General features: G+C 38.9%; 1 protein-coding gene across 1 annotated transcript in view; it reads right to left on the reverse strand.

The window, feature by feature from the left end:
• Positions 1–25,533, reverse strand: part of C2H1orf87 (chromosome 2 C1orf87 homolog) — an 89,337-nt gene that overhangs the window by 35,540 nt on the left and 28,264 nt on the right. Inside the window, 7 exon segments of the mRNA XM_060119356.1 lie at positions 5,404–5,569; positions 9,256–9,337; positions 9,548–9,611; positions 11,327–11,460; positions 11,463–11,537; positions 11,540–11,576; positions 12,159–12,299. Coding sequence (XP_059975339.1) covers positions 5,404–5,569; positions 9,256–9,337; positions 9,548–9,611; positions 11,327–11,460; positions 11,463–11,537; positions 11,540–11,576; positions 12,159–12,299 — 699 coding nt within the window.

Raw genomic sequence — 25,533 nt, forward strand, 5'->3', positions numbered from 1 at the left:
AAAAGACAGTGGTTTACTGAGGGCTGGAATTGTGTCTCCTTCATTTTCCTATCACCATTCCTAGCACAGTGTTGAAAAATAGTTATTGAATAAATGAATACATGGATGAATTAGGAATGAATGAATGAATTGAATGTCCTGAAGAGTGGAATGTGTATGGGCATAGGTTGGAAAAATATAAATTGAGAGAGGTAGAAATTAGTCACATTATGCCATTTTACTCAATAAATAAAAATAGACTTATCCTCATGATTAGAGCATATTAGCGTTTTTTTTTTTTTTTTTTTTTTTTTTTTCGGTACGTGGCCCTCTCACTGTTGTGGCCGGAGTGCAGGCTCTGGATGCGCAGGCTCAGCGGCCATGGCTCATGGGCCCAGCCACTCTACAGCATGTGGGATCTTCCTAGACTGAGGCACGAACCCGTGTCCCCTGCATTGGCAGGCAGACTCTCAACCACTGTGCTACCAGGGAAGCCCATATTAGTGTATTTTTAAGCATCAATATTAAGAGGTTATTCTAAAAACAGTTTATTTACTTCTGGCAACATTGAATTTTGCTCCAGGCTAAATGAACAGCAGATTAGAAATAGTACATCAGGGTTCCTAGAAGCAGATTGATTGATAGCTAGGAACTGACTGCTGACAGTTGTGGAAGAGCAATAGAAACATCTACCAGAAAATCCTGGCAATTTAATGTTATCTAGGATTATTTTAAAAATCCATATTCATTAGGATGTCCCTTGTTCAATAAGAAAATATTTGGCTATGTATAGTTTCTTCTGTTCAATAACGACATTTTAAAAATCAAATGTAAATAAAATATTTATGTTATTTAGGAAATGACATGTAAAATAAATATTCATTTCCTCAAAATGCTCCTCGAGAGAGTGATGCACAGATGCTCTCTCAACTTCCTCCCTTCCCATTTATGGTTCCATTTGCAGTTTACCCCATCACTCTACTTAAATTGTGTTTACCAAGTCATTAGTAACCTCCACAGTTTCAAATTTAATGAATACTTTTGAGTCCTGATTACAGATGATCTCTTTGCAGCATGTGACATGGCTGATCATGCCATACTTCCATAAATCTATTCTCTAAGCTTTCTTGACCACTGCCATATTTCTTTTGATTATTTTTAGTCTCCTTTCTTGGCTTGTCTTCCTCTACCTACTCCTTAACAATGGGCATCCTCCTCAACCTTCCCTTCTCACTTTCCATTATGTCCTTGAGTAATCCTAATTACTCCCAAGGGTTCAACTCCATACTGAAGACCCTTAAATCATTTAGCTTTAAGCTCTCAACCTACATCAACACGTTCAAAACTGAACTCATCATCCTTTCCTTTACCTCCCCAACTACTGATTTTTTGTTTCCTATCTCAGAGAACGGTACCACCACCTACCAAGTTGCCAAAGCCAGAACCTTGGGAGTCATTTTTGATTCCTCTGAATTCAGGACCTACGTGTAATTAAATCACCAAGACCTACTTTTCTATCTCCTTAATATTGCCATCCCTCCTGCTACTACCCTGGTCTAAAACCTCATAATTTCTTGCTTGAATGACTGGAACAGTCTTTTAAAGGTTCTCTCTGCCTCTAACTCTCCACATTCTATTAGAGCGCTCTTTTCAAATTTCAAATTTGACCATATCACTCATTTGTTTAATATCCTTCAATGATTCCACTGGGGCTTTAGGATAAAGTTCACACTTCTTAGAAAGACCCTTCAAAAACAAGTTCCTCCTTTTCATTCTAACATCAACTTGAGCAGCATCTCCCACCATCCCCAGCCACAATATATTTACTGTGCTCTGCCTATATGAAATGGCTTACAGTTCCCTGAATTAGCCATGTTCTCTCTTACTTCAGTGACATTTCACATTGCACCTTTTACCTAGAATACCTTTCCTGTCCCTTCCTCTGCTCTCCCCCAGTTCTTTGCCAAATTCACACGTCCTCTAAGATTCAGTATTTGCATCATCTCCTCTTGAGTTTTTGGGTGAGGCTAGGTTGGTGTTCCTTCTCTGTGTTCAAATTTACTGCCATCACTGCCTTTTACATATAGAATTGTATCATGTTTAAAACATTACCTTTTCCCTGAGCTCCTGGAGAACTCTGGAACTGAAATCTTAATAGTTTGCTGTCCTTAGTGTCTTATCACACAGAACACATTGAGTGATTAATATGTTGAATGTAAGAATAAACATGCCATATTGTTCAGAAATCTGGCTATTGCTTTGGAAGAAGGGAATGATTTGAAGCTAGTAGAAACCATTTATCATTTTAGGGCAGAGTGTACTGATATAGAAACAACTAAGTACAAAAAAGGAGTCTGGCAAACTGCAGAAGAAAGTCTTACAGTTCTGGTCACTTGGTAAACTAGTGTCATAGCTGTAGTCTTGCCATAGGCGTGAACCTCACATTCACAAGCCCCAGTTTCCTAAGTAAAGGGACTCTCTCTTGATGATAATGAGGAAGTTGCATGAAAATGAAGCAAGAGTAATTAGAGGTAGAGCAACCTGTGTTCTAGCAGCTCCTCCTGGCAGGAAGGTCTGCAAGTAGTTCGGGAGGTCTTTGTGATGTAGAGCAGAAAGAAGATGAAAGAATATGGATTATGTATAAAAGTGTTAAACTGAGCCTGCATGCTTGGAAACTTCTTAGGTTCTACAGACTATTCACTCTACACCTGATTTGAATAATGGTCAGGGAAGTTAATAAATAAATGTATGTGGATCCATGTTGCCTCAGGAATTCTTCCTGAGCCATCATTGCGTCAAAAATGTGATAGAGGAACAGAATGAGTGAGTCGACAGAATGAGGATGACAGATATTAGATACGTTTTTATACTCTTCTTTGAGAATGGCGACAGTGCCATTGATTCGAGTGACAAGACCCATAGATCACCCTTCAAAACTGCATTTATTTATCTGAGTAGAGGCAAATGACCTCTGAGCCATCTGAAATATTGGCTGTGAGGATGTGCTCTTTTTCCCCTCAGCACGGGGTGCATAAATTTCGTGAGAAACTTAAGGAGGTCTGTGAAACCCTTCCAACTCAGATGGCCTTTCCCAGTCTCCTCGGAAGTCCTGCATCCAGGAACAAGTATGTTGGGGTGCAATCACTGCTGCTTGCCATGTCCAGTGTCTGTTGGGCCTCAATTTGTCTCACGTTCTGGGGAAACAGAATTCTATTTGCCATGCCTCCCAGAACTGTAATATACTTTGAATGAGTTCCAGATGTCTTAAGAGATGCCAGATGGCTCATGAGAGGCAGACCAGCTTCAAGGAAAATGTGCCCTATTTCCTTGGATATGAACCACAAATTTAAACTTTCAGGGCCAGCTCAGGGTGGAGGACATTCAGGGCCCGCTCTGATAGCCAGCATTCAATGTGGCTATCGCTTGACCCTGGGAAAGGTCCTCCTTCCTTAGGCTATTTTGCAGTGATAATTTCACCACAGATTTTTTTTTTTTAATATAAGGGAAACCTATTTACTGAGTGCCTCATATATCAGACAGTATACTAAGTACCTTTACATACTTATCTTGCTTAATCCTCACAATAGACACGGGAGGTAAGATATTTGGAACCCAGTTTTTCCAGATGGAAAATCTGAGGCTAAAAAGAGTTTCAGTAAATTTATTTTGATTTTCAAGTCATTTATGTACCATTCCACCAGGGCATCTGAGAACATTCAAGCTTCACTGATGCTGTTATGTATTTTCCAATCTAACAAGAAATGGTTCCTTCTTAGTCAATTTCCACTGATCTTCTCAATAACATAATGAAGGCCATTTATGATGTGTGCAATCTCCTGTAGTGTTGTCTCCCTCTTCTAGTGAAACAGGCTTGCATGTTTAATATTCATGTATACAATCTACATGCACACACACATGTACACACTATCATGTGCTTTGCCTTTGCATGGTTAGTTGACTGTATAAATGTAAGCACAGAGAAAGTTACTTCTGTCCTAGAATAAGAATCCACTTTCAGTATGTTGTGTCCTTGCTTCCTTAGTAAACATCACTTGTTCTTCTGAATTCTCTGACTCTCTCAATTCTTAATTCCTGTTTACCTGGATGAAAGGCATTTTCCAATCTTTCCTATAGGAAGTTTTTGTTTTGGGGGTCTGTAAATTCCAATTCCTTCTATTCCTCTGGAATTCTAACTCCTGTATCCTGGACTCCTTCCAAATATATCCTTCCAGATATATTCTGCCTATTGGAGTTCCAATTGTGTCTCAATTTCCAGTATTCATCTGTATTTTGAATCCTGGCTCTGCCTCTTGTTGGCTGTGGTCCTTGAGAGATTCAGTTGGCTTCTCTGAGACTCCGTTGTTGTTGTTTTTCATTTATTAAATGGGTATTATAACATCTACCTAGATCTTGTACTTATTTGTAAGTGTTAAATGAGTTAATGTAAGTAGAGCATTTAGTGCAGTGTTTGGCACTGTAGGAAGAACTCAGTAAAGCTTGGAGGTGAAAGTTGTTGTGAATGGAATTGCAGTAACAGTGGTCATTATCCAAGGTAACCTCATGACTGGAGTTTGTCTGGCTAAAGACAGCACATGAGTTATATGGGTCTGGATCCTCTTTCAGGAAACATATCTGCAATGTTAATTAATGCTCCCAAACAGCATGCCAATCTCTGTCAGCAATAAATCCCATCAGTCCCTACAATTTGGTGTCCCTAAGGAACAGAGTACCACCTGCTGACCTCACTGGAAGCTGGTAGAGGGTGTGAGAAATGAACACTTGGCCTTAGAAAAATATTTCTTTTCCATTGTGAAAGATTATTTGGTATTGTCATATTGTCTATTGTTAGCATAAAACATAGCCCAGTGTAAGTAATTCCTGGACCAATTCTGCACATTTCACAATTCCTTTTCTCTCTTGTTTTTCTCCTCTTGGGCACAGAAAAAAAACAGTTATAAAATGTAATCCACAGGCAGAACACAGATCATAACTGTGCCTTCTATATTTTTAATTTGAATTTTTATTTTAGTGTCTTCTAATCACTTTTAAATTTCTATTAAACAAGATATTGCTTGATTTCCAAAGGGATGGCCGATTTATCATATAAGGATTAGTTGTAAAAACAGGAAGAGGAAATCTTTTACTGTAAACATTCTGTTTTCTTTAGCACATCACTTTCCTCCTGGTTGATTGAAATTTGGGAAATGATTATTAGACTTACACTATAAATATTGAACTTACATTATATAAATGCTCCTGGAACCTACATAGTATATATGCACTCCTACTTTCAAAGCTAGCCAGTTATGTATCTCAGTATGTATTATTCTTAGTGAATAATATAATGGTGCCTTCTTACTATAACCCTAGTGCCCCAAGGTAGCCTTCTAGAGATGACTGAATCTGAAATCTAATTTTGGTTACCTTGGGTTGGGGCAGGTAGCCAGAGAACGAACGATCTTCTTTTCGAAAACTCAGGTTGAGATTCTCCATGTTGAGTTTGCCCTTGGCTGCCCTTAGTGCCATCTTCAAGATCTCCAACAGGTGGTAGTTCACTTCTGACTGGCAGTTGGAGTCTTGAGGGGCAGTACTGCTTGGAGAGGCAGGAGAAAGGCTGTGAAAAGATGGTCCACTCAAAGCTGATTCACTTTGCTCTACAGCAGCAACTAACACAACACTGTTAAGCAATTATACTCCAATGAAGATGTGGAAAAAAAAATGGTTCTGAAGAACCTAGGGGCAGGACAGGAATAAAGACGCAGACATAGAGAATGGACTTGAGGACATGGGGAGGGGGAAGGGTAAGCTGGGATGAAGTGACAGAGTGGCTTGGACATATATACACTCCCAAATGTAAAATAGATACTAGTGGGAAGCAGCCACATAGCACAGGGAGATCAGCTCCGTGCTTTGTGACCACCTAGAGGGATGGGATAGGGAGGGTGGGAGGGAGACGCAAGAGGGAGGGGATATGGGGATATACGTATATGTATAGCTGATTCACTTTATTCTACAGCAGCAACTAACACACCATTGTAAAGCAATTATACCCCAATAAAGATGTTAACAACAACAACAAAAAAGCTGCTGTGTGTTTTCACACCATACCTCTCACCCCAATATATACTGTGGAATGAGAGGACCCACCTAGTAAGGCCTTCTAAATCTGGGTAACCTTGTCATGGGACTACATGTGGAGATTGCATAGATTAACTAAAGTCTGTTCCACTCTATTGAGTCCCACAGTCTGTTCTACCAGAGGTACCAACCAACTGAACTAGAACATAGACCAAAACTTGTAATCCACTAACTCTTTTTTTCCAGGTTAGAAAAACTTAGAAGTGACCATAGTAGTTTACTTTTCCTGCTTTATCTTTTCTTAAGCCCAGATAATTACTGATAGCAAATCAAATTTCCAAACTGTCCATTGCCACAGCAGATCCTACCAGATCCCTGTAACCAGGGATCTATATAGAAGGAAATCTTGAAGCAGGTGAACTTCCTGCATTATCCTCGACTCTGCTCTTTGTATCTGGAAAACCCAGAAAATGTTTGGGTACAATTATTTACTTACCGTCTGGCATGCAAATGTAAGTAGTTATTAAAATAGTGTATCTAACTGACCATTGTTACTTTAAATAATTGGCAAAAAACAACAGGGTGATGAAATGTTATAGTCATTTATTTTGTGAAACTAGTTTGAGAGGTTTACTCATTTAACATTCAAATGTATGTGTCCTCCCAGATCCAAGCTGCACTATCTTCTCCACAGTGAAGCTTTTCCTTATTTCCACTCCCACTTAAGTGCCACTTCCCTAGAGGGACATTCCATGACATCCCCCAACCTCCACTCATGTAAATCAGTTTCCTTTCAGTGGTGTGCCAGTAAATCTTTAACGACTAGCTCTCCAAGATAAAGCCCTAACCTGTAGCATTACTAATTTTCATGGTGCCAGTACTCCCACCATGGCTGATGTCAAGCTGCCAATGTGATGTCCCTGAATGAGGAACTGGAAATTGAGGCTCACCGGCAGCCCTCCTGTTGCTCCATAACCCCCTGCTTGAGAGACTCTTTCATAGTTCTTTGTTCTTTTCCTTACTAAGTCTCCCTCAAGTTGCAACTGCTTCCTTATTCTTTTAGCTGTTGTTTCCTGCCTGACCTCCTCCCTAGTAGACTGCTCCATAAGACGTGGGCTGAGTCTGTTTTGCTCCTATATCATGTGGATCTTGTACAGATTGGCCTTACCAATCTGATGTATGTGTCCCAGATTTGAATCAGAAGTTTTCCTTCCTCTTTCCTTTTCTTGCAAAACAAGTTCCTGTGGGTAGGAATTCGTAAGGTTTTGGCCTTCGGCTCAGCACACAGAGTACTGAATGGGCAGGTGTTATATGGAACCCATTTACTGCAGCTGGTGGATTTCGTAGAAAAACATGCTGCAGGAGTTCACTTCATCTGGTCCAACTTAGGTGATGAGAGCTGTTGCCACTTCTGCTGCCACTGGTGATGCTGGAGGCTTTTTAAACATCACAGAGTGCCCCATTTAAGGCTCTACCTGATGGAACCGGGGAGGGCCTTTTTCTGAGCTGTACATTAATTAACAAAGAGCCTGGATTAATTACAGGTCATCAGTCCTGCTCTTCCATAAACACACTGTCTGGTTTATATAGAGCAGCACCTTCTCTGATGAATTCAAAATGATGTCTTTATGCACCTTTTCTATACAGTAGATTTCCGAATGTCCCTGCGAGTGAAGTGATGCAAGCTCTCTGGATAACTGGAGTGCTAATGACATTCCACAGATATTTATTGAGCATCTCCCATGTGCCAGGAACTATGCTAGAAGTATGCTGGACACTGAGTTGGCCAGGAAAGATACCATTCCTCACCTCAAATGTCAAAGAAGTAATTACAAGTACAATGACTGTTATAAAGGGAAAGGGCTATGGGATCATATCGCAAAGAGATATAACCTAGTCTAGGGCTCAAGAAAAGTTTTCTGTCTAGGATTCGTAAGACCCATATCTGCCAATAAGTGGCAATATGTTCTGGTTCATCGTCTACTACCCTTCAGGGCTCAAATCTCACTATTTGTTCTATGTGAAGTGTGGTTGCTGATTATTAAATATTGCCAGGGCTTTACAGCTCTCAGCAGGGCAATTGCGCCAAGTGATAGTTGACTGGTGTACCCACATGGCAGCATCATTTTCTTTGGACTGTGAGCCCCTGAGGGAGATACTGGGCCTTGCCAATCTCTGAATTCACTGTGCTCAGCAAAGTGTGCCTGGCAAGCAGCTGGCATTCAATGAATGTGTGTTGAATGAAGTATTGCAGTCAAAAAGGGCACATCATAGAAAGGAATCAAGTCTATTACTTGGCCCAGGGATATTTTTATAGGACACGGTGCCTTTTTCCTAGAGTGAAGTGATACACTTCAATGCCATGGCTCTTAACCACTATGTCACATTATTTGTAAGAGGAAAGAGTGTCTTCTGGTAGGATAGTTTAAAATAGTAAAAAACACTTATATAGCACTTACTATCTATCAGGCACTATTTTTAAGAACTTTGCATTGACTAACTCAGTTCCTCTTACAAATCTATGAAGTGAAGGGAAATCTATCATTGTTCCCATTTTACAGTTGGAGAATGGAAGCACAGAGAGGATAAATGACCAGCCAAATGTTGCAGAGCCACTAATGGGCAGAAACAGGAATTGAGTCCAGGCTTCTGTCAATGGAAGTTATGCTCCTAACCACTGCACTTTGTCATTTTTTGTGGAGAACACAGAGACTGTCATGTTTTACTGTGCCTCATTTCTAACGCTATTCCTCACATCCTATTTTTACGTTGAGTCATTTCTTTCCTTTGAGATTATGTGAAGGAATTTTTGATTTCTGTACCTCAAACCTTTCTCTGCTAGTGCCTGTAACCCAGGAGTTCACTGACAGAACGTATTTCTGGAATCATACTGTATGAACTGGAGCTCTGCCCCAGTATACACTCATTTCTGATTTCATAATGAGGTTTTTCATTTTCACATGGCAACTTCATAAAAAAGCCACATGCTTGATGTTAAGAAGCTGGTAATTGTTGCAAATAACTTTCTATGCTGGCCTGTGTACAAGAGAGAAAAAAATATCTATAAGCAGAAGCCAACTGTTGGTGAAGAGCAAAGTGATTCTGCATTAGGTGAAGTTTTCGAGTGTACGACCTCCGCAATCCCTGCCAGCTCTTGAAGTCTACAAATACTATGCCCACAAAAAGGGAGAAAAGTACGTTTGATGCCTATCACCCTGAGTTTCTTTCACCTTGCTGTCCTCAACTCTTTTGTTTTGCTGTGGATCATCTGAAGCTGCAACTTTATTTTTTATTTTATTTTATTTATTTATTTTTTTGCGGAATGCAGGTCTCTCACTGTTGTGGCCTCTCCCGTTGCGGAGCACAGGCTCCGGACGCGCAGGCTCAGTGGCCCTGGCTCACGGGCTTAGCCGCTCTGCGGCATGTGGGATCTTCCCGGAGCGGGGCACGAACCCGTGTCCCCTGCATCGGCAGGTGGACTCTGAACCACTGCGCCACCAGGGAAACCCTGAAGCTGCAACTTTAAAAAACCAGAGTAGCTTTTCATAATTCACCTGAAAATTAAATATCAAACAGAACAGCCTCATTTAATTTACATGTAGGGGAAAGAAGATGCCTGCTGAGATAAAATGTATTTGGAAAAGTTTTAGCATTAAAACTGTTAAAAACAGGTTTTAAAATATAATAATGATTAGTGCTTTTTGTCAACGATTCCTTTTATTTTCCCCTCTGGACATATGGTAAAATAATACTTCCTGGTTGAGTAGGGTGATGACCAGTTCTGGCCAGTGAGCTGTGAGCAGAAGTGACACGTGCTACTTCTGGGCTGATGATTAAACTGCTGACATGACACCCTCCAGGTCTCTCTTTTTCCCCTCTGCCATCACATCCAAAAGTCCTACAGAGTGGATGCTTCATCAGCATGGGTTTGGAGCTAAGATGATGATGGTACTGAGAAGAGCCTGGGGTGGACTCATTATGAAAAATAAACTTTTATTGTTTTGAGCCACTGAAACTTTGGGGCAATTTGTTACAATAGCATAACCTAGCATCTAGCTTCTCTCTCTCACACACATCTCTTACATAGATATATTCAACAGATATAGTCAGATTACTTAGGGGCAAGGCCTTATTTACCTAGGTGAAAAACTCAAGACTTTTTTTTTTACATAGTAAAGGACTAAAAGAATGTCATCATTTCCATTGCTGGGCTGGATGATATGCTAGGGACTTTGGTCTGGTGGGCAGACAACTCCAGGGCAGTAGAGGGCATAGCAGTGGAGATGGGGAGCCAGATAAGTTCCTGATAGAAACTAGATCTCAGGCTGGTGAATTGGCTTGAAGTGAAGATTCAGAGAGTTTGTACTAATAGGTTGATATTGTATTGCTAAATATGTCTCATAAATATACAACTGATTCTATTTTCACAGATAAGGGATGGGCAGGAGATAGAACTAACATTTATTTGAGTACCTACTAAATGCTAAACATGAGACCAGGTAATTTGCATTTATTATACTACTAAATCCTCAGATTAGCCCTATGAGATTGGTTTTGGCCTGATTTTCCATCAACACATGCTCACAAGTGATTTATCCATTGGTATTATTTCTTCCTATTTTAGGATATTTTCCTTTAGCTCCCAGAATTTGGTTACACTTGGATTATGCTTTGTATTCACTCACAATGTGAGCTTGGGAAGTGCAGTGCTCAGAGCAAGAACCCTGGTCTCATCTTTGGGGAGCCTTTATCTCTGTCCTGGGTCTACTATTAATTCTCTGGGTGCCCTGAGCAAGTTCCTTAACCCCTCTGGGTTTCAGTTTCCTACTCAGTGAAATGATGGTGGTGAATTATATTTCAAAGATACCTCTCACCTCTTAACTCTCTAGGAACTGTCATGATACATCTTTGATAAGTTCTCCATTCTAACCTCAGAGCCTATAGACTGATCAGCTTGTAAATAGACTCAGGTGGACCCATTATCTTGCTTCTGTAAGTATCCCAATGCTGTTAAGAGCAGAGAATGAAAGTTTGGACAGGACACCCTTTAAAGAGAAATTAAACAAGGCTGAGACCTAAATCTGTTTTCTATTTGGGTCTTATCTGACTAGAGATTTCCACATATGAATATAAATATGCTTTGTATCTTATGGGTCAATAGTAAAGGTTATTTTCAAGAAAGAAACTTATCTTTTAATTCTATTACTCTGGTGGGTACAAGTGAAGTAAACAAAAGGAACCCACACTTAAAATAAAAAGATGGTCATACCATTTTAGGAGATCCCCTCCCAGAAAATCGCTGGCAAAGGATCTTGACTGTTGGTAACTGCAGAGGGACCTCAAGCCTCAAGAAGAGGCAGCTCAGCTGAGATTGGAGAAGAAATCTTGAAGAGACAGGATCTTCAGCTCTTTCTGAAGCTTGTCTAATAAGCCAGAACTCAAAAGGCATGACTTGAGTTCTCTTCTGACCAGCAAGAAGTGTCTTCTTTTGTTGTTCCACTTGGCCTCTGGCCAATATCCTGAAACAACAACAGTAATAACAAATTAACAGGGCTCTAAAACAAAATGACTAAACACTAATGCAAGGAAGAAGAAGCCTAGTTTGGCTGGTATCAAAGCATCCACTTTTAAGCCTTGTCCTAAAAAGAACAGGGAAGAACACTTACACTTCAGAGTAAGTATTCAGTCTGGGTATATTCATTAGTTTACAATGTCTCAGGACCTTTTTCTTTAGGAGAAGAAAAGAAGGAAATCATTTCAGAGTACATGCTCTGTTAGAAGCCTCCTTAACATGTATCATCTGCCTTTTACAAAACAATTTTTGATTATATGGGAATTTAGAATAACAAATCTTAGAGACTCATTGGATCTGGGAGGAGTAAGGGGGAAGTAAGATGCAATGTTCAGGGGAATCATTTGAGGTTTGCCAGTGAACTCCTCAGGGAAGCTTCCTTGAAAGCTGATGGGACATATGGAGTGTGGTGTCCACCAGTCCATGCTCAGACCTTCTTATTATCTGTTTCACATCAAAATGTACAGTTAACAAATAATACCCCTTCAACCACAATAGAAAACAGCCCAACAACTTTTAGGATACACACATTGGGTTAGTCAGGGCTGCCCCTTGCCATCTGTTCTAAGGACCAGTCTCTAAGGTTTCTCCTGGGGAGGCCATGGATATAGGACAGGGACTGGTCTCCAGTTGGTACAGAGCTGCAGTAGACATTTTCCTGGTTGGGAATCTTAAAGAAACAAAGACAAATAGTAGTAAGGATCAGAAGGGATGGGTGAAGAGAAAGAAAAAAGGGAGAATATGAGTGAGTCAACAAATTCTTTTTTTAAAAATAAATAAATTTATTTATTTATTTATGGCTGCACTGGGTCTTTGTTGCTGCGCCTGGGCTTTTCTCTAGTTGTGTCGAGTGGGGGCTACTCTTCGTTGCAGTGCTTGGGCTTCTCATTGCGGTGGCTCCTCTTGTTGTGGATCACAGGCTCTAGGCGTGCAGGTTTCAGTAGTTGTGGCACGTGGGCTCAGTAGTTGTGGCTCATGGGCTCTAGAGCACAGGCTCAGTAGTTGTGGCGCACAGGCTTAGTTGCTCTGCAGCATGTGGAATCTCCCTGGACCAGGGCTCGAACCCATGTCCCCTGCACTGGCAGGTGGATTCTTAACCACTGCACCACCGGGGAAGTCCGAGTCAACAAATACTTAAAACACATTCACAGTTCCAAATGACTTCAGCCCATGTGGTCATTGAGTCATTGAATCCCCACAGAAGAGAAAGGTTACCTCAACATTAACTTCATCATTATGCAGTTAACACAAGTTTGATAAATAAATGGACAATTAGACACTTTTTCTTTTGTGCAATAAAGAAGGTGTCGGTGACAAAGAAAAAATAGGTAGACCATAAGATGTTTATAGGCAAATGGAGGGCTATTATTAGAGATAGGGCTAACCTTGGGCTGTTTCAATTAGCAGATTCAAGAAGAGCAGCAAAGGCAATTGTGAGCTTTGTCAAGAATGGAATAGAAGAGATTAAAACACCTAGAATATTACACCCCAAGAGCAATGTTATTAAAGGTTACAACAGAATAAATGATGGAACAAGGGTCAATGATAAAATCCCATTCCCTCATGCCATGGTGTATGATGTAGTAATAATGTTTTTTATTTTCTGTATTTTATGATGGTTTGACATCTTGGGGGCCTTGCTGGCTGGAGGAGACTGCCCCTTCAAGTGCTAAGTAATTCCTAGAGATAGTAAGCAGCTTGCCTGCTAATACATCTTTAATATGTGAACCAACCAATCCTAAGTCCATATCTCTAACCACCTCCTTTATCTAACTCTCACACACCAAGCCAATATTTCCCTTGCCCTAAATCTACCCAGGTCCAGATATAAGACTGGGGACAGCCCCTCTTTGAGCCTCCAGTGGGCCCAAAGCCCACTGGAATTGTTCAAACCAGCCAGTTCTGATCTGCATTACCTTTCCCATGGAAACCCCAGTAAAGGCTGTGGCCTGTGCTCTCCCCTCACTCCTCTGCCTCCTGATTGACTTTGGTGCTTCCACATGTGGCCCTGCATGGTGTGGCATGCCCCCTTTTCACTGGGAAATGTAAATAATACATTCTTTCAAAGGCAGTTGCCTCTATATGTGTCACCTTGCCATACTTGATTAAATTAAAATCCTGGGTACAAATTGAATCACATGGCTATTTTTAATGTCAAGTAATTGAAAGGAGACATTATCAGAAGGATTCACTGAAAACTGAGTGTCTGTACTCAATTGATAGTTATATTGAATAACCTATCAGTATGAATAGCAACCTACAGATGCTGTATAGTCATGAAACATTTTAAAGAAAAATCAAGAGGGTCTCTAGAGTGGGCAGAGTGAGCAGCAGTGGCAGAGCATTCTAAAATAAGCATAATAATAACATGACATATATTGGGCACATACTCTCTACAAGGTACCATTATGAGTACTTTGTTTATATCATTCAATTTAATCCGTACAACAACCCTATAAGGTAGGTAGTATTTGTACCATTTTATATTTGGAATGCTGAGGCTTACAGAAGTTAAGTAACTGTATTCCTTCATTTAAGAAATACTTATGGCTTGCCTAGGCTAGGCCAGGCACTGTGATAGGCCCTACAGTGAATAAAACAGATATGGCCTCTGCTCTCACAGAGCTTGCAGATGATGAGAGGTATGACAAGCGACTGTGACAGTACACCATGGGATGGTAAGGGACACTATTAGAACAGCCCATGGGTCCATCTAACCTGGACTTGGTGGTCCAGGTCTGGAAGCAATGACATTTAAGTCTAGGCTTGAAAGATGAGGTAGATTTGGATAGGCTAAGGAGTGGAGACTTCCGTGATGGACGGAATGGGAATAAAGGGGAATAAAGAGGAGAAGAGAAGAAGGAAGAGTACAGGAAAAGGAAACTGGATGTAGAAAACCTCAAAGGTGCACGTGCCTAAAAGAGAGTAATGGATGCTCTCAGAGCATCACTTAAGTTTTTGGAAAGACAAAAGGCAAGGCTGGAGAGGGAGGCAGGAGAAAGGAGATGAATAGCCTTAACTCTTGTTAGTATTTGTGCTTTATCCTGAGGGCAGTGGGGAGTCATGGTAATGTTTTTCGTAGATCTAGCACTAGGCTAGACTTGCCCAAAATTTACTTCCTAGTAAATTGTGCAGATAAGATTTGGACCCTGCTTTTCACCTTTCCTCTGGGATAAGAACTATTCCACAGTCTGTCCACAGAACAGTTTCATTCTGCAAGGTATTTAGTTAGGTATTTCAGACATAGTGTTCTCAGAACAATACGTTTCTTTATAAATTCCTTGTAATATAAAATATTTATATTTTCAAGCACATATAAATATTTTCTGCTTCTGAGAATTGATACACTTCTATATTACAGTATTCTAAATACGCATTTATCAACACTTATCATTCTCATGGAGTCAAGGTGTTCTTTAGTCCCTTTATTCCCATTTATACAGAAAATTTATTCAGTGCCTTTATCTTTGGCACTAGAGATACAGGTGAACAAGACAGGTATGAATGCTAACAGCCCCTCATAGATCTTTTGGCGTAGACATTACAGACTAAATTTTATGGCCTTGATATGAAAAGGGGAAAATATATTGTGCTCCCAGGAATGCTGTGAAGAATGAATGCCATATGTATTTTAAATATTTTGTATATTGTACAACTATATTATGAATTTGTTTGCTATTTTCTGTGTGTCTCCTTCCAAAAGATCTATGAGGGGTGGACAGAAGAACAATATCAACATAATGGTTACTGAAAACCTTTAAAGGTATTTTTTCAAAAAAAATTTCCTTAGAATATATACCCCACTAGAGACATACAGTGAAGTTATTCTGTTTTAAAGTTATTTACAATAGTTCCACGCTCTTTGGTTTTGCTGTCAATTAATACATAGGTTCATGTGGTAGCTAGTCTCCAAGGTGGCCCCAGTGATCCCTGCCTCCTAGTACTCATGTTCTTGTGCAGGCCTTCCCCTCCACACTTAATTAGAATTAGTCTGGATAACCAATAGAAGAACACTGTACAAGTGATGGTATGCCACTTCTGAGATTAGGTTATTAAGACATTGGGGCTTCAGTTTTGGTTGTGCACACACACACTCACTCTCTCTCTCCCTTTCTGGGATAACTTATCTTGGGAAAGCCAGATACCATGTCACAAGCAGCCCTATGGAGAGGCCCAAATTGAAAAGAGACAATATCTCTGGCCACAGCCAACAAGTAACTGAGATCTCTGTCAATAGCCACTCAAAGGGGCCTAGAAGTGGATCTTCTAGCCCTGGGTAAGCCTTCAGGTGACTGCATTCCTGTTGACATTTGGCATGAAATTTCATGGGAGACCTTGAGCAAGAACTACTCATCTAAGCCATTCCTGGATTCTTGTCCCTCAGAAACAGTGAGAGATAATATATGGTTATTGGTTTAAGTGGCCACTTTTTCAGACAATTTGTTATACAGCAATAGATAACTAAAACAGACTTACTTTATTTTGTTTTCAATTTTTAGGGCTTAATTTTTTTAAACATTTAAGTTAGTTTTATATTTATGTAAAATATTTAAATAGTTCCAAAGCCAAATCTACAGAACAAGATTTAGTCAGAGATTTGTGGTTTCTATTCTTGATCCCTCCATTATAGTCCCTCTAGTCCCAAGAGGTAACCATGTTTTTGTAAAAAAAACTTTATTAATTCCTTCATTTTTAAAAACATAAGCAATAATAGATATTTGGAAGCATAATCTACATACTTTTCTTCACTTTGCTTTTGTTTAATTAATAGTACATCTAGCTATATTATTCCATACAATGATATATAGTATGGATATAACCATACAATTATATGTATGTCTATGTGTGTATATATATGTGTATATATATGATTCATATATATAGTGATATTCTTCATTACTTTCTACAGTTTTATTAAAGTTTTTATAATACTCCATGTATGGATGTACCTTAGTTTTTTCAACCTGTCCCTTATTGATGGAAATTTAGGTTGTTTACCCTCAGAATAGGAGAAAATATTTGCAAATGAAGCAACTGACAAAGGATTAATCTCCAAAATTTGCAAGCAGCTCATGCAGTTCAATAACAGAAAAACAAACAACTCAATCCAAAAATGGGCAGAAGACCTAAATAGACATTTCTCCAAAGAAGATATACAGATTGCCAACGAACACATGAAAGAATGCTCAACATCATTAATCATTAGAGAAATGCAAATCAAAACTACAATGAGATATCATCTCACAGCAGTCAGAATGGCCATCATCAAGAAATCTAGAAACAATAAATGCTGGAGAGGGTGTGGAGAAAAGGGAACACTCTTGCACTGCTGGTGGGAATGTGAATTGGTACAGCCACTTTGGAGAACAGTATGGAAGTTCCTTAAAAAACTACAAATAAAACTACCATATGACCCAGCAATTCCACTACTGGGTATATACCCTGAGAAAACCATAATTCAAAAAGGTTCATGTACCAAAATGTTCATTGCAGCTCTATTTACAGTAGCCAGAAGATGGAAACAACCTAAGTGTCCATCATTGGATGAATGGATAAAGATGTGGCACATATATATGGTGGAATATTACTCAGCCATAAAAAGAAAAGAAATTGAGTTATTTGTAGTGAGGTGAATGGACCTAGAGTCTGTCATACAGAGTGAAGTAAGTCAGAAAGCAAAAGACAAATACCATACACTAACACATATATGTGGAATCTATGAAAAAAAAATGTCATGAAGAACCTAGGGGTAAGATGGGAATAAAGACACAGACCTACTAGAGAATGGACTTGAGGATATGGGGAGGGGGAAGGGTAAGTTGTGACGAAGTGAAAGTGTGGCATGGACATATATACACTAGCAAACGTAAAATAGATAGCTAGTGGGAAGCAGCCGCATAGCACAGGGAGATCCACTCGGTGCTTTGTGACCACCTAGAGGGGTGGGATAGGGAGGGTGGGAGGGAGGGGTGGGATAGGGAGGGTGGGAGGGAGGGAGACACAAGAGGGAAGAGATATGGGAACGTATGTATATGTATAACTGATTCACTTTGTTTTAAAGCAGAAACTAACACACCATTGTAAAGCAATTTTACTCCAATAAAGATGTAAAAAAAAAGAAATTTAGGTTGTTTACAGTTTTTGATATAATAAGTAATGCTGCAACGAATACCTTCTACATAAATTGTTAGACATATTTCCAGTATACCTTTGGGATAGATTTCTGAAAGTGAGATTTTCATGTCAAAAAATTCATACTTAAGTAGTTTTGCTGATTATTGCCTAATTTCCTTCCAAAGTGGTTGTTCCATTTAAAATTTCCTCTACCTTCTAACAAAGTATGTTGTCAATTTTCTGGACTTTTGCCAGTGTAATAGGTGAGAAGTTATATCTCAAGGTGGTTTTAACTCTCATTCCTTTTATTAAGAGCAAGGCTATATCTTTTGATATGTTTAAGGGTCATTTATATTTATCATTCTGTGACCTGTCTGTTCCTATATTTTGTTCATTTTTCTAATAGTTTACTGTCTTTTTTCTTCTTAATTTTTAGATAGAAGATTCTATCTGTTAGGGATATATTTATGATATAAGTTGCAGATATTTTCCCCAGTTTGTTAAGTATCTATGTGCTTTGCTGATGGTTGTTCTGGCCACATATGTGTAATCAAAATTATCACATTTTTTCTTATTGTATCTGCATGTTGAGTCACAGTTGAGAAAATTTTCCCTTATCTCAGATTATAGAGGAAATTGCCCATTTTCTTGTACTACCATGCAGTTAATTTTTATATTAAATCCCTGATCCATTTGGAATACATCCTGGTATACATCATTACATGTATAATATGTGAGGAATATACACGATTTAAAATTTTCTCTATAGCTAGATAATCCTATATTGCTTATTAAAAAGTCTATGTTTTCCCTACTAATTTGTGATGTCATCTTTATTATACACAAAATTGCAATATGCCATTGGGTTTATTTCTTCACTTTTTTTTTCAAGTCTATTAGTCTCATCTATTTATGTGCCAAAGTAACACTATTTTAGAAACAGAGCTTTTACATTTTATATCTGGTAATGCTAGCCATGTACCCACTGCTTTTCTCAGGGTTTTACTGATTATTCTTGCTTGTTTATTATTTCAAATTAACTTTATAACCAATTTGATGATTTACAAAACAAAAATCTTATACTATTTTTACTGGAATCACATTAAGTTTATAAATTGCCTCAGGGAGGATTGACATCTTGATTTTGTTCATGTTTTTTCCCATTCTTTGGAATTGTGGTAAAATACACATGACATAAAATTCATTATCTTCACCATTTTTAAGTGCACAGTTCAGTGGTATTAAGTCTACTCATGTTATTGTGTAACCATCACCACCATGCATCCACAGAACTCTTTTTATCATACAAAACTGAAACTCTATACCTATTAAACAACTGCCTATTCCCTCCTCCCCTCAGGCCCTGGCACCACCATTCTACTTTCTGTCCCTATGTTTTGACTACTCTGAGTATCTTGTATAAGTGGAACCATACAGTATTTGCCTTTTTGTAACAGGCTTATTTTACTTAACAAATGTGAAAATTATCCATGTTGTAGCCTGTATCAGACTTTCCTACATTTTTAAGGCTGAATAATATTCCATTGTAGGCATACACCACATTTTGCTTATCCATTCATCTGTTGATGGACATTTGGGTTTCTTCTCCATTTTAGCTATTGTGAATAATGCTGCTATGAACATGGCTGTACAAATATCTCCTTGAGACCTTCCTTTCAACTCTTTTGTGTATTACCAGAAGTGGACTAGCTGGACCTAATGGTAATTCTATTTTTAACTTTTTGAGAAACTGCTGCACAGCGGCTGTACCATATTACATTCTCACCAACAGTGCACAAGGGTTCCAATTTCTCTACATCCTTGCCAACATTTGTTATTTTCTGTTTTTTTCCTTTCTTTCATTTTTTTTTTAGTAGCTGTCCTAATGCGTGTGAGGTGGTACCTCATTATAGTTTTGATTTGCATTTCACTAATGTGATAGTGATGTTGAATATCTTTTCATGTGCTTATTGGTCATTGTGTATCTTCTTTGGAGAAATGTCTATGCAAGTCCTTTGCCCATTTTTGAATCAGGTTGTTTTGTTGTTGTTGTGCTTTAGGAGTTGTCTATATATTCTGGACATTAATTCCCTTATCAGATTTATGTTTTGCACATAGTTTCTCCCATTCTGTGGGCTGCCTTTCTACTCTCTTGATAGTGTCTTTTGATGCACAGCATTTTAAAATTTTCATGAAATCCAGTTTGTCAATTTTTTATTCTGGTGCCTGTGCCTTTGGGGTCAGATCCAAGAAATCATTGCCAGATCTAACGTGAAGGTTTTTCCCTATTTTTCCTTTCAAGAGTTTTATAGGTTTAGATCTTAAATTTAAGTCATAAATTCGTTTTGAGTTAATTTTTGTATATGGTGATCATACTTTTGTATACAGATATCCAGTTTTCCCAGTACCATTTGTTGAAAAAAAAGTCTTTTTCCAATTGAATCATCTTGGCATCCTTGTCAAAAAATCATTTCAGGCTTCCCTGGTGGCACAGTGGTTACGAATCCGCCTGCCAATGCAGGAGACATGGGTTTGAGCCCTGGTCCGGGAAGATCCCACATGCCACGGAGCAACTAAGCCCATGAGCCACAACTACTGAGCCTGCGCTCTAGAGCCTGCGAGCCACAACTACTGAACCCACACACCGCAACTACTAAAGCCTGCACGCCCTAGAGCTCATGCTCTGCAACAAGAGAAGCCACCGCAATGAGAAGCCCACGCACCACAACGAAGAGTAGCCCCTGCTCCCTGCAGCTAGAAAAAGCCCACGCACAGCAATGAAGACCCAACACAGCCAAAAATAAATAAATAAATCTAAAAAAAAATCATTTCAGCATATATGTGAAGGTGTATTTTTGGACTCCCTATTCTATTCCATTGGTCCATATGTCTCTCTTTATGCCAGTACTATACCACTTTGATTATTGTATCTTTACAGTTAGTTTTGAAATCAGAAAGTATAAGTCCTCCAGCTTTGGTCTTTTTCAGGATTGTTTTGGATATTCAAGGTCCCTTGAGATTCCATATGAATTTTAGGATGAGTTTTTACATTTATACAAAAAAGGTCATTGGGATTTGGATAGAAATTGATGATGTTAATTTTTTTCTGTACAAGAATATAATAGCATACCTTTCCATCATTCAAATATACTCATGTTTTTCAAGAGTATTTTATATTTTTCCTCATAAATGTTTGGACATTATTTCTTGTTCAGTTTATACCTATGTATCTGATTTATTTATTTAGTTAATTTAGTTAAGTATCTATTTGCTATTGTAAATGGTGTTTTCCATTTTATTTTCTAACTAGTTTTTGTACGTACGTATGTGTGTGTGTGTGTGTGTGTGTGTGTGTGTGTGTATATATGAAAACCATTGATTTGTGGATATTGATGCTATAACTCTATTTTGCCAAATTCTCTTACTGTTATTTTTTATAATAAATTTACTTACTTATTTATTTATTTATTTATTTATGGCTGCATTGGGTCTTTGTTGCTGCACGTGGGCTTTCTCTAGTTGCAGCGAGCAGGGGATACTCTTCGTTGCAGTGCAAGGGCTTCTCATCATGGTGGCTTCTCTTGTTGCAGAGCATGAGCTCTAGGCACGTGGGCTTCAGTAGTTGTAGCTCACGGGCTCTAGAGCACAGGCTCAGTAGTTGTGGTGCACAGTCTGAGTTGCTCCGTGGCATGTGGGATCTTCCCGGACCGGGGATCAAACCCATGTCTCCTGCATTGGCAGGCAGATTCTTAACTATTGGGCCATCAGGGAAGTCCCTCTTACTGTTTTAATAGTTTCTTCATTAGAAATTGTGACAGTTTATATATATAATCTTACCATCTGAAAAGAGATTTTCCTCCTTTTTAATTATTATGCCTGGATTGCTTTCGCTTGTTTAATTATATTAGCTAATACCTCCAACATAATATTAAAACCCAGCAGAGATATTGGGTACTTTGACTTCTCCTGACTCTGATGTGAAAGACTCTAGTGTTTCTCCATTAAATAATATGTTGGCTTTGGGTTAATATATAGAGAGACGCACTTTGGAAACAAAAATGAATATTCTCAAGGAATTTACAGACTCATGGAAGGACATAGACAAGGAAACAAACTATTTTAATAGTATAATAACATCTGCCATATGCACAGATTGATGTAGATGTACCTTAGAAAAGGAAGTTTTGGTGGTGAGACAATGATGTTTCTCTCTCTCTCTCTTTTTTTTTTTTTTTTTTTTTTTGCGGTACATGGGTCTCTCACTGTTGTGGCCTCTCCTGTTGTGGAGCACAGGATCCAGATGCACAGTCTCAGTAGCCATGGCTCACGGGCCCAGCCGCTCCGTGGCATGTGGAATCTTCCCGGTCCGGGGCAATAACCCGTGTCCCCTGCATCGGCAGGCGGACTCTCAACCACTGTGCCACCAGGGAAGCCCACAATGATGTTTCGATAGACTTGATATCTGTGTTGAGACCCCGATGTAATTAGGAGTTAAATAGAGAAGGAGGGAAGAGAATTTCACATAAAAGTAATTGCATGGTCAAAGGATAGGAGATAAAAAGAAGCAGAACTCTATTTGGGACATAGAAGTTCAGTTTAGTGAAAGGTAGGGATTGAAGGGAAGTAGACAGTGAACAGAATTGAGTTGGTACAGTAAGTCAAGGAGTTTGAATTTTCTACTAGGGCAGTGATGATTAAACAGTGGTGTTCAAGTTTTTTAAGTAGGGGATACACTTGATCAGTGGTTTTGAAATTCCTCCTAAAAGAGGTAGCATATATATATCCCTGCCCCATTGGCGTTGTGCTTTGCCATGTGGCTTGCTTTGGCCAGTGGGATGTTAGTGGATATGACATAAGCAAAGACTTAAAATGTACTTGTGGTTGAGTAATGCAGTTGTGTTTGTCCTCTTGAAATGTTTCCATTACCATGAGAAGAGCTTGCCTTGAGGAGCCCATTGGATTCAGAACAATAAGAAAAACAGAGCAGACCTGAACCAAATCTGCAGTCTGGAGCCAAGCCTCGAAAGTCCTACTGTAATAAGTAAAGGCTGTCTTACTCAGATATGTGGTGTGAACAAAAACGACTATTGTTATAAACCACTGAGTATTGGGCTTGCTTGTCCCACAGCATTGTTGTTATCACAGCTGACCAATAAAGAGAAGAAAACATAGAAAAATAAGTCCTGTTTTAAGATAATTAAAATCTTCCTACTGATGTGTAATAGTGGTCTGACTAGGATGATGGCAGAAGAAACATAAGTAAGAGGACACTTTGAGAGACATAAAAAGGATGGAATTTAAAGGGCTCAGTGATTAGTTGGATATCAGAGTTAGGGATGGAGAAGAGGAAAGCATGTCCGGATTTCTTGCTTATGCAACTGGGAGAGTTGTGGGAACTTTCTGTGAGACACAGACCACCGGAAGAAGAGCAGGATCAAAGGTTTGGCTTTGAACTTGTTGAATCTCAGCTGCCAATGCACAGTCAAGTGGAAATGTCCCTGACATCTGTCTATTCATCTATAAAATGAGGATAACATCATGTGTCTCTACCTACCTCAACGGCTGTTGTGGAGAACAAACAAGATAAAACATGCAAAAGGACTCTGAAAAGAACATACTACCAATCAACTGTGATAATTATTAAAATTAAAACATGAACACTTTCATTTTCATGCTGCCAGATGCAAAAAGCACACTTTAATTTTATTTTTGAAACTGTGGTACTGAGTCTGTTTCTAGTCATACATTTTTTTTTTTGAGAGAAGGCAGAGCTGATGATTCTGAGAAACAGTGTAAACAACATATATGTATTTTCAAAGACATGGAAGGAGAGAATTTAGAGACAAAAGGTCCTAGGGCTGGCAGTGAGAAGAGCCAGGCTCTAACTGTGAGACCGTGAACCATCATTTAAGCTCTCTTGGCCTCTTATTCTTCATTTGTGAAATGAAAGTTTGTATTTGTTGATTTCTAAGCTACCTTACTGTTCTTGGATACATGAAACTATGGATTCTCTTAACATTTTCAGCTTTACTTACCTCCTACTAACGATAGTCTTCAAATTTATCTGTAATTTACAATAGAGTTTCATACTTGCCTGTCCTCACCCATGTTGGCTCAAGTCTCTATCAGCTACTTTTCTTTTAGAGCAAATTCAACTGGTCCAGATTGCCTGTTACATCCCAGGGAGGAAGGCTTATTTTCATCTGTGTATGAGGAATAAGGATCTAGAAGGAGTTCTGATTGGTTTACTTCTTTCACTGTGGCAGGATTCCCTTTACCACTTAGTCAAGATGGTAATGAGGGTCTCTGTACCAGGCAACTGTGGCTGCCACCTGGCCACCAAGGACCATACACTCGGCAGACAGAACCCATTAGGCCCCCACTTCCTATGAGGTATTGCTGTGTTTGGTGGCTGGGTGTTAGCCCTGCTGAGCCTCCCATCAGAAACCTCCTTGAATACTGGGAGAGGAGGGACAAATCATCTCCCTCTGGCACTACAGAGCTAGCAAATAATCAGATTGTGGGGGTCCAAGAACAGCATACCCAATGAACATTCTGCCTTTTACAATGGCTAATCCAGAAACTGTACCCCAAATGGGTAACTTGATGTGATAGGGGGAGTGCCAAGAAACAAAATTTCATTTATAAGAGAAAAACTAGAAGTGACTTAAATGCCCATCAATAAGGGATTAGTTAAATGAGCTATATTATATCCACATAAAAGAATGAATACAGTTTGGGGATTAAGAATCTAGAACCTGAGCCTCAACTGTGGCTCTGCCACTTCTCAGCCTTATGACCTGGGCAACACACTTGACCTCTTTGTTTTTCAGTTCCTTCATCTATGATCTGAAGATAATAAGAGTTCCTACCTCATTGGGTGCTTGGGGAGTAGTAAGTTAGTTAATATATGTAAAGAGCTTAGAATAGTGCCTGTCACATAGTAAATGTTATATAAGTGTTAGTTCTGATTATGACTCTCATAGAGACATTAAACATGATACTTAGGATGAATTTTTTGAAGCCGGGGGAGAATTCTTGATATAGAGTGAATAGACCAGGATAATAAAGAGTATATACATAATGGTTCATATTCAGTGTCCATGCATGGAAGAAAGAAGAGAAAGAAATATACCACTATTTGATTGAATTTTAATTTCTTCTTATTTATATGCTTCCATTTTACAAAATTTCTACATGAGTATATAATATTTTATAATTAGAAGGATCAATAAAAATTTTAGGAAGGAAAAAGAGAAGTCCACAGTGTTCGAGACCTTGCAGAACATGGTCTGAGGTCCATTGGTGGACTGGTAACCACTCCAAAGTTTAATCTTTGCAGAGTTCTCATGAGCAAAAGATCCCAAATCCACAGGCTTTTATATTGTCATGACTGGAAACTAGCAAGCATCTGAGTGATTTAGTAAGGGCTATTAAAATTATAAACTAAAAATAGTTATGTTAGTGTTTACTGAAGACTCTAATTCAGTATTCTACTAAAATATCTGGCTGTTACTTCATGCTTGGCAGCACTGCAAAACTCCTCTATATGTCTGTTTAATTGCAACTTCAGAAATTTTGGGAAATGGTACTTTGTTACCAATGAATCATTAGTTTGTCTTGATTTGGGTCCAGTTTTCAATTGCTGCTACTCTTGCTTTTTAATTACAAAGTAATAATCATTTAGATTCATCATTACCAAGTTAGTTTGTTGTGGATTGTTTGGTTGATTCTTAACAGAGTGCAGTGATAATATATTTATATCAAGATAGTTTAAGGCTGATAATTTT

Source organism: Mesoplodon densirostris, chromosome 2 (genome assembly GCF_025265405.1).
Source record: "Mesoplodon densirostris isolate mMesDen1 chromosome 2, mMesDen1 primary haplotype, whole genome shotgun sequence".
Lineage (NCBI taxonomy): Eukaryota > Metazoa > Chordata > Mammalia > Artiodactyla > Ziphiidae > Mesoplodon > Mesoplodon densirostris.